The sequence below is a fragment of the Mirounga angustirostris genome, unplaced genomic scaffold, assembly GCF_029215605.1.
Source record: "Mirounga angustirostris isolate CCGP_5_RB_7025 unplaced genomic scaffold, mMirAng1.0.hap1 SCAF_16, whole genome shotgun sequence".
NCBI lineage: Eukaryota > Metazoa > Chordata > Mammalia > Carnivora > Phocidae > Mirounga > Mirounga angustirostris.
Window position 1 is genome coordinate 26,960,630 of NW_026991724.1, and position 9,259 is coordinate 26,969,888.

The 9,259-nt window shown below is 47.8% G+C and overlaps 1 protein-coding gene and 1 long non-coding RNA gene across 5 annotated transcripts; one reads left to right on the forward strand and one right to left on the reverse strand.

Moving 5' to 3' along the window:
- Nucleotides 1–150: 150 nt before the first annotated feature.
- ARL2BP (ADP ribosylation factor like GTPase 2 binding protein) lies at nucleotides 151–8,246 on the reverse strand. 4 transcript variants are annotated; one of them, XR_010408277.1, is made up of 7 exons: nucleotides 7,911–8,218; nucleotides 7,105–7,166; nucleotides 5,234–5,340; nucleotides 3,681–3,766; nucleotides 3,369–3,465; nucleotides 2,607–2,827; nucleotides 151–437 (listed from the first exon to the last, which is right to left on the reverse strand). XR_010408277.1 is itself a non-coding variant. In XM_045891066.3 (6 exons), exons 1-6 carry the CDS (start codon nucleotides 7,946–7,948, stop codon nucleotides 2,726–2,728), a joined length of 492 nt encoding a protein of 163 aa, XP_045747022.1. In that variant the 5' UTR covers nucleotides 7,949–8,218; the 3' UTR covers nucleotides 1,413–2,725. The 4 variants fall into 4 exon arrangements, 3 of the variants coding, with proteins under 3 accessions (XP_045747022.1, XP_054367295.1, XP_064437761.1); XM_045891066.3 differs by lacking the exon at nucleotides 151–437 and having other exon boundaries at nucleotides 1,413–2,827; XM_054511320.2 differs by lacking the exons at nucleotides 151–437; nucleotides 7,911–8,218 and adding an exon at nucleotides 7,494–7,766 and having other exon boundaries at nucleotides 1,413–2,827.
- On the forward strand, nucleotides 8,218–8,768 carry LOC135362883 (uncharacterized). The gene is made up of 2 exons (XR_010408278.1): nucleotides 8,218–8,322; nucleotides 8,628–8,768. It is a non-coding gene; the product is annotated as an uncharacterized LOC135362883 (long non-coding RNA).
- The last annotated feature ends 491 nt before the right edge of the window (nucleotides 8,769–9,259 follow it).

Sequence of the window (9,259 nt, forward strand, 5' to 3'; positions counted from 1 at the left end):
TCCTCCTGAGAAGGCTGACAGCAAGGTCGCTCTGCTCCCGGCTCCTGCGCCCTCCTCCTCCCTTCTCCTCTCCTGTCGGGGCTGTGTCAGTTCCCATCATCAGAAGAGTACAGGACAGTAAGAGATCTTGAGAGACCACACTCACGTAACTTTTGTTAACAGTATGTTGTTAGAATGGTTTTATTTTATCTCTTACTATGCCTTTTGAAATTGAACTTTTATCATGGGGGGGATGTAGAGGGAAAAACACAGTAGAGAGTGTTCAGTGCTATCCGTGATCTCAGGTATGGGGGGGCGGGGTCTTGGGACAGAGCCCTGCAGATGGCGGGACAGCGAGTCGCACAGTTGTGGCAACAACTCCAGCTGGGAGGGGGGGGGCCTTGGGGGTGTGGCCAGACACCCACGTCCCAGTCAGCCCCGGACAGGTCCAGTTCTGCCTGTTGGAAACACAAACAGCAGCCCTTTTTATTCTCAAGTGTCTCAGAATTTGATCAGTTTCTAGTTGTTCCAGGATTCAACCAGAGAAGAGAGTTCAGTCTTAAGGATCGACCCATTTTCTTTTGAGGCTAAAGAGGACACAAAATCGTAAGGAAGTCTTCAATGTTTCTGACCTGCTACAACAGTCTACTCCCTTGCAGATGTCAGTGTGCTCAGACTCCTCCCTTTTGGTTCAGGCCTGTGCCCCCCCGATCCTTCGACCCCGCAGTTCAGGTGAATATTGCTTTCCACGGGTGAGGAGGCTCCACCAGCCCTGAGCCCCTCAGAGGTGACACACGAGAACAGAAGTTCCTGTGTGGACAGAGACAGGCTTCTAGTTCGTGGTTTTTTTGTTTTTTGGTCTTTTTAAAGATTTTATTGCAGAGCGAATGCAAGCATGAGCAGGGGGAGAGGGAGAAGCAGACTCCCTGCTGAGCAGGGAGCCCGATGCAGGCTCAATCCTGGGACCCCTGGGATCATGACCTGAGCCGAAAGCAAACACTTAATCAACTGAGCCACCCAGGCGCCCCACTAGTTTGTTTTATAAGAAATCAGAAAGCCTATCTGCTAATATTTAGCTACAACAGGCTTCCTGCTTTTTTTTCCCTCTGAGTGGAAAAGAACCATTTGCTTCTGTTTTTGTTTTTCGTAAGTGATTCTTTGGACTTGTCGACATCCATGGCTTTTTCCCACCAGGCAGACCGACCAACAGGTCTTCAAGTACTTCGAACATGCTGGGCCTACAGTGCGCAGGCCTCTTTATCAAAAGGGCAAGAAGGGAAAGCAAGGCCAGGAGAGGCAGCATTTGAAAAAGCTGGCAAGTCTTCGGCTTGAAAGGGGTGAAAGACCAGAGTAGCAGTGACCCAATGGCAGCCACGACAGTAAAGAAGGGAAGACCCTGTGAAGAATCACAGTTCTTGCAACGCACCTCCAGGTTTACTCATGGTACAAAAGTATTTAATAAGCGCCATACATCAGTACAGAAAAACACAGTCTATATAGCTCATACTTTAAAACCAGAACAGGTGACTGAAATCCGTATAGAGTCTCATTTTTACTTAAAAACAATAGAGGGTACACACTGGGAATTGAAATACCGTGTTCTTTCTTTCTAGAGATGGGACATCCGTGTTTTCTGGTCAGTAATTTCTATGAAATACTGTGCTAAATCAAAGCATACAGGTGACCAGTAAAGCTGTCTGCTCTCTCCTAACTCATGCTCAACTAGCTCAGTGGAACACCATCTTGGTAGGGAGATTTTGATAGGAGGAAGGAACTACAGAGACCCTACCCCAACAGAAAACCTAACAAATTTATTTATACAGAAAGGGTTTTAGCAAACCTGTACAAACACTTAACATGCTGCAGGAAAGGAAGACCTTTGAGCCTACTTCCAGCATAAGCACACACTTGTTGGCACCCAGTAAACCAGGAAGGCCAACATAGAAAGCATTTTTGCTTTCGTAGCACTAACAGCTAAAAAGCACACAGCATATAATACTTTGATCTTTAAGTGGGTAATCATGGAAGCTCCAAGATTATATCCACTAGGTTAGCCTGAGTATTTTTCTATAAAAATATTTTTCTAAAAATGCTTAAGAGAATTCTAGAAACAGACCACATCAGGACCAGCATAAGACAGTAATGCAAGGACTGCAAAATAAGACAAGGAAATGATTTTCACGTGTAGCTTCAGGCAAGGGACATCTCTCAGTTGATTCTAACTAGCTGGAATGGGATGAGATGCAGAAAGCTCAGCTGGGCGGGCAGCTGGCTTGATTAACAGCCTAGAGACACGTTACCCCACAGGCAAAAAGCCCATTGAGGCTGCAAGTCTGAGAGGGATGAATACAGAGGGCTGTGTGAGCACACAAAAAGCCTGGAGGACATGCAGAGCCTGCTGAGCCAAAGAGGGCTGGAGATGGTGGGTTCTTCCAAATGCTGCTGACCTACCAACACGTATGCTGGGGAAGGGGCAATGCTGGCCTTGGGCTTGCTCTGGCGGAGCCTGACGCAGAGGCCTGAGAGGGGTGTGCTTGGGGAGGAGTGCTAGGATTACTGAACATGAGAAGGTGCTTCAGGGTCTCAGGAGGTTCAGACAATTGTCTTCTAACCCATCAATACTTAACATTAATAAGGAGTTGCAGAGTAGCAGTCTTTCCAACATGTATTCTGTCACATTGCCAGAGCCTCTTCCAGTCTATTGGCTGGCAATGTCCAGAAAGATCGCATTGCCTGGTGGTGGGACCTAGGGCTGCAGGTCATTCTGGGAAGCTGGCACAGAAGATGATTTGCACAATGAAGTCACCACTAAACCACTGCTTAAGTCCAGTCCCCGGCCTTCTTTTTCCTGCGTGAGAAAAAAAACAATCCTAAGAGGCAAGGAATAGGAGGGGGAAAAAAAGTCCTTTCTAGAAAGCTCAGAACCCTGTCTCTGGCATGGGGTTAGGAGGTGCTGGGCTGGGAGGGTGGGCCACAGGGGAGCAGACTGGAGAGGGAAGGAAGTTATTTTGCATTCTTGTTCAGCACTGGCCCCGTCATTAAAAAGTGTTCCCTCTCTTCACTGAAATATATTTTTTCCTATTAAGAGTCTGCATTATGAGAGAGGCAAGGCAATGAGACCTGTTTTTCGGTTTTGTCCTTTTGATTATTTAGGGTGTATAAGAGGTACCTGGGACCTGTTGTGACAAAACCTAAGCATGCAGTCCCTCAGTAAGGGTACTGGGCCCCTGATGGGGGAAAGCAGCTATGCTCCTGACACCTTGCTAGCTACCAGACTGACACTGGCCAGTCGTGGGGAGAAACCTGGCAGCTGGTCTGTGCTTGACAGGTCTACTTGGAATTTGCTCAGTGGTCCGATGTGGCTGACAAAGTGAGCAAGAGTGACTTACTGCTCTGTAGTCCAGAAACATTTCTTTAAAAGCCAGAAAATCTGTAAACGTGAGCAGCATGTCAAATATGTCACCAGCCACTTCATCTTTATGGTGCCTGCAAAAGAAAAGGATGGCTGTTTCATCAAAGACTGAAACCGATTCTGTCTCTTCAAGATCCCACCAGAGGGTTTTTGAGGGCCTCCCACCCCAGGACCTGACCACCAAGTGCTCTAACCTTCACGTTCATGCAGTGAAGAAAAAGGAGGGTCTTTTTTCAGAGTGGAGGAGGAGGAAGGGGGAGAAAAAAACACAGAGTCAAGCTCAACTCACTGTAAAGTTGTGGTGAAAGCTGCCATGTTAAATCCAGGAATCCGCTCCAACAGCTGTTCTTCAATATACTTTTCTACCAAAGAAATCTGTCGCGGTGGAAAGGATCTTGGTTTTAGGAAAACAAGGCTGCTTTCCAGAAAGCCTGGCCTCCAGCCCTTTGCAACCATTTTCTAAGAGCCTATTCTGTGTGCCAGGCTCCACGCCGAGCGCTGGGGACACCACAGAACCCCAATGCAGCGCCCGTCCTCAGTGAGCATGCGCCCTGGCCCACGCGGGACAGCGGCTGCGCAGGGAACCGCCCTGCGACAAACGACCGCGCCGCCGTAGGTGGAGGCGGCGGACAGCAGGGCGCCCCCCCCGCCCCGCCCCGTGACAGGAAGCCAGGAATGGAGTAAGTAGGACCTTTTTTCTTGGGTAGGTGGAATCTGTAAAAAGAACGTACAAAGAAGCATATTGTTGCAGGTAATCGGTTTCCTTATAAGCGGAGGCCCGTCTGGAGAAAACCGTCGAGTCCGCCATGTTTCTGAGGTTAAGAAAGTGGGGGAGGATCAAACCTTTGCTCAGACAGACGAGATCGTTCCAGGAGGTTACGTGAGGCCTCAGCACAATGGAAAAACCTGAGGGTCCGGAGTTGAGACTCCTGGGTTCTAGTCTTGGTCTCCCCACCAACTAATTAATGATCTCGGTCTTGGTTTTCACTTCTGCCTAACAGTCATGCAGTACCTAACTGGACATGTAGTAGAAAAAAATAGTTGCCCCTTGAACGGTAAGGGTTTGAACGGCATGGCTCCACATATATGTGGGTTTTGGTTTTGGTTTTGGTTTTGGTTTTGGTTTTGGTTTTGTTTTTGATAAATACAATACAGGACTTTAATTGTATTTTCTTTATGATTTTAATAACATTTTCTTTTCTCTAGCTTCCTTTATTATAAGAACACAGTATAGGATACCTCTACAAAATACGTGTTTATCAATTATTTCCGTTATTGGTAAGGCTTCCAGTCAACAATAGGCTATTAGTTACATTTTTGAGGAGTCAGAAGTTATACAGGGACTTTGGACTGCACAGGCATCGGGACCCCTAGTCCCCACATTTTTTTTTTTTTAAGATTTTATTTATTTATTTGACAGAGACATAGCGAGAGAGGGAACACAAGCAGGGGGAGTGGGAGAGGGAGAAGCAGGCAGACGCCCAACGACTGAGCCACCCAGGTGCCCCTCCTCACATTGTTTGAGGGTAAACTGTAGTGTGTGCAAGTCCAAAGGTCAAAGCATATGAATGCAAGGTATTGTGAACCCATATATTATAACTGATTATAACTGAAAACAGGACTATAATCAAGCCATTTTTTAAAACAGAAGTTGGACAAAAATCACCAAACACTGCAGAGGAAAGCAATGGGAGGTGAAAACTAGACCGGATTCTAAACAACTCCTGGCAGGTATTGGTGGCAGCTTCTAAAAGTGCAGCAAACGTCAACATCTTTTGGTTTTAAATTCACAAAATGTGAATTTAAATCTTAATCTCCGGGGAGAGAAACAAAACCACTTACGTATTCGTTAAAAATAGGCGTGTAGGTGAGTTTATTCTCTTCTGTGTCTTCAAACTCCTGATAGTACTTGTCCATGAAATTTCTCTGTAATAACTGGAACTCGGCATCTGAACCACAATAGGGAAATTTTATGCTTTTCAGTAGAGACTAAAAACCATTCTGACTGATAAACAGGCAGGAATTCTGCGCCAGCATAACGGCTTTCTCAGTGGCCGGTCTCTAGGAGAGGGAAAACTAAAGATGTTTTAAGGAAGTGTTCAACAGGACACTGACATTCAAAGAGCCCAATCCAGTCTTTTTATTAATAACAAATGCTAATATTTTCAATCACATAAAATTCACCATTTTAACCATTTTGGAGTGTGGTTTGGTGACATTAAGTACATCTCCGTTGTTGTGCAACCATTACCACCATCCTTTGGTCCATTTTAAACACACCCAAACGGTGGCTTGGGAACTCCTTTACATTCCTTTTCCACAAAGGAATGGGATGGTTCTCTCTCTTTCTTAAAGATTTTATTTTTTTGAGAGACAGAGAACGAGTGAGAGAAGAGCTTGAGTGGAAGGGCGGGGCAGAGGGAGAGGGAGAAGCAGGCTTCCCACTGAGCAGGGAGCCTGATGCGGGGCTCAATCCCAGGACCCTGGGATCATGACCTGAGCTGAAGGCAGATGCTTAACCGACTGAGCCACCCAGGCGCCCCAGGATGGTTCTCTTTTAATAGGATTTCAGCAGCTATGGTGGAAACAGTGTAGTGATTAAGCATATGGGCTCCGATCCTAGCTCAGTCACTTAAATTGTGTGACCTTGGGGACATTTCCTAGTATCTCTAAGCCCCACTTCTGTCAACTAGCGAATGAGGATGATAGAGTACCTATCATAAAGGATTGCCAGGTGGAATTCAGAGGATTCGTATAGAGATTAGCTTATAGCAAACACCTAAATGTGAAAGAATAAGGAATTTTAACAAGTGAAGAGAATATTCTGAAAATAAAAGGAAAGCTTCACAAGTGACCTAGCCTTTAGGATAAATACCCTGAACTTTAAAAAGGCTCCTTTTCCCACGGCACACAGGGTGCCCAAATGGATGGAAGAACTCAAAAGTATTCCTGAAGATTCCCCAGAAGCCCTCAGATTCACACAGGACAAGGGCTTACTGGTGAAACCTCTGTATTTAGGTGTTAAGGGCGTGAACCTTTTTGGGACCTGAAGATACAAAAGCTTGGGTCAGTAATTTTCAGACTAGACTAGACTACGAACAGATTATGAAATACCACCAAAATAATGGAGTCCCTTTTTTTGCCTCATTTAAAGAAAAAAAAGTTTTCTCAAAGTTTTTCACTCCCATGTTATTTGTCTTAAACCTTGGGTGCCTGTTACTGCTTATTATACTTAGCAGGTCTGTATGCACCAAAATGAATGCACAAAGAGGAACTCAGAACCCAGGAAAATACAGAACCAGCTGAAGTATGGCACTTACTTTCTTCATGGACACGTGTGCTATGGCTATGGTATTACGCTGTGGTTCATGTCATGAAAACGTTAAAGCTCAAAACTGAAAGATGGAACTCCTCTTACTCTCTGAAATAAAGTAGGTCAGTCGCTCCTGAAGTTTTGCCAAGAGGCTCCTGAAGTCTAGGGCCCCATTACCTGAATAAGTCCCTCCCAGGACCTGAAGCTGTGGTTATTAGTTGTTAAAACCATGGGGGATGTTTGCCTCTAAAATCACAGTAAGGCTTACTTAATATTATTCTGTGCTACATTAAAATTTATATTCAGCTTGCTGTTTTCTCTCAATATTAACTCTCCAAACCGCAAGGGTCTAAGAACTAAATTTAGAGCACAGGTTAGACTGAGGCTCAAGGAAGCTTACCCATGATAATGTCCTCTAAATATCCAACCACAGCATCAAATTCTGCATCAGAGGCGGAAGAGCTGAAAAATAGAACTGGATTAGGTGCTGTTTCAAAGAATTCGCTTAAAAAAGTGTATCAGGGACATTTTCAAACATGCCTAAAAAAGAACAGCAAAGTGAACTTTCCATCACCCAGCTTCAACGAATTAAGACTGATTATTGCCTAATGTAGCAATTCCGAACAGGAAAACCCACTTGACACATTTGTGACATCGAAGTTGAATGGCTCCATTTTCAGAAAACCTGTTAGGACACAAGGAGCCACAAAAGGGACAAATAAAGGGGAGCAACGGCTCGCAGGGCACATCTGAAGGCTCCTCGCATGTTTGTCCTTCAGGTTTACTCACCGCATCTTCGCTATCACCCCACACCTATCGGCTTGTGAGCGTGAACCTGGCGCCAGCGAGATACTGGCCTGGGGGGCAATCGGATCAGGAGTCCCCGAAGGAGTTGATGGTGGAAGTGGTGGTGGTGGAAGGTCCTCTGACCCGTGGTCGGCCTCGGCAGCTCAAAGCTGCCAGGTTTTGCTGACGACTAAGGGTCGGGGGCGGGAGGACTGTGATGGAGGCGTTGCTCATCGCGTGACACTCTCCCCGCGCTCCCGTCCTCCCGGCCTGAACCCGGCGGTCGCTGCGGCCGCGCAGTCGGCGGCGGGACTGGGGCGGAGCCTTGGCGGTCCCTCACCCCCATCTCCCCCTCCAGGACACCGTTTCACAGGGCGGAGGCCCAGGCGAGCGCCGGCACTGCCGGGCGGCGTCACTCACAAGGCCAGCGCGAAGCTCTCTTCCTCTGGGGCGTCCATCGCCGCCGCCGCCGCCGCATCCACCGCGGGGCGAGCGGGCCGGGCGGCCTCCTACCCTGCTCGCGGCCCGGGCCCAGCCTCCGCTCTGCTCCGTAGCGCCCCCACGCGCATCTAGGAGGCCTCGCCGCCGACGCCGCGGCCGCTCACGGCGCAGCCGGGTAGGCCCTGCGTGCGAGGCCCGGGCCTCAGGCTCCCCGGCAGCGGCTACGCGCCTGCGGGGCCCCCCCACACCCGGCCAGGCCTCTCAGTGCGCGCCGCTGCCGCTGTGGGGTCCGGGCGTCAGTTACCCACAGCCCGGGCCCGCGCCCCGCCCCCCGTCACCACGGCCACCAAACCCCTTCTGCCGCCTCGCGCTTCCCGAGAGCCAATCGCAGGTCCGCGCTGCTTGACGCCGGGGGTGGGGCAAAGATGGGGCGAGGAAGTGAGGGAAAGGGATTGAGAGGCACTAGGGGAAGCCTTTGGAGACTCCATGGGGCGCTTGCTTGGGGTTACGGGAGTGTTCTCTCGCTTTGTGGCGGTTAAATCTCCCATTGCCCCCATTTTATGGAGGAAGGGATGGAAGCGAAGAGCCTCAATTTCTTCACTTGCAATTTGGGAATAAATTACAGGATTTAAGAAGATTAAATAGGGGGCGCCTGGGTGGCTCAGTCCTTGAGGTGGGACTCTGATTTCCGCTCAGGTCATGATCTCAGGATCCTGCGATTCATCCTTGCGTGGGACTCCGCACTCAGCGTGGAGTCAGCTTGAGATTCTCTCCATATCTCTCTGCCCCAATCCCTTGTGCTCTCTCTAAAATAAATATCTTTTTAAAAAGATTAAATCGTTTAAAGTGGGTTTTAAGAGCACTGTAAACTGCAGATTTCTTGGGAGCCAATCCCTTAGCTTTTGAATCAGATAATGCAGACTCTGATTCTCAAGACAGTTACTCCCTTTTGCGGAAAGAAAGCCCACCGCAAGAGGTAGACGTCTTGTAATTTACATCATAAAGATAATAGTCACACAAAAGGATAATGTTCACATCATAAACATTATTTGGCATATATTAGTTCCTTGGCTAATTAGGCAAGATAAAAGTTGACAGTCACTGAATCAACGTAATCAGAAATCGGGTCACTTTGTTCCAGGAAAACTCCCAAACTGCCAAATTTTGCAAAAGGATTCCCTAGAGCTGATTTCTCTTGATTGGACCACTAGGCGTTATGTGTCTTTGGTTGCATTATACCCTTGGGCCAAATGTGTGGTACATGTCTAGAGTGATTTAAGGTCTGGCTTAGGTTTGATCTGAGGGTCAGATGGCCAGCCTGAATGAAC

Excerpts from the sequence above, each read along its gene's own strand:
- ARL2BP (XM_045891066.3), bottom strand. The coding sequence starts at position 7,948 with ATGGACGCCCCAGAGGAAGAGAGCTTCGCGCTGGCCTT. Across the intron at positions 7,167-7,910 it reads GAGAGCTTCGCGCTGGCCTT|CTCTTCCGCCTCTGATGCAG; the intron begins GTGAGTGACGCC and ends TCTATTTTTCAG. Across the intron at positions 5,341-7,104 it reads TTTAGAGGACATTATCATGG|ATGCCGAGTTCCAGTTATTA; the intron begins GTAAGCTTCCTT and ends ATTGTGGTTCAG.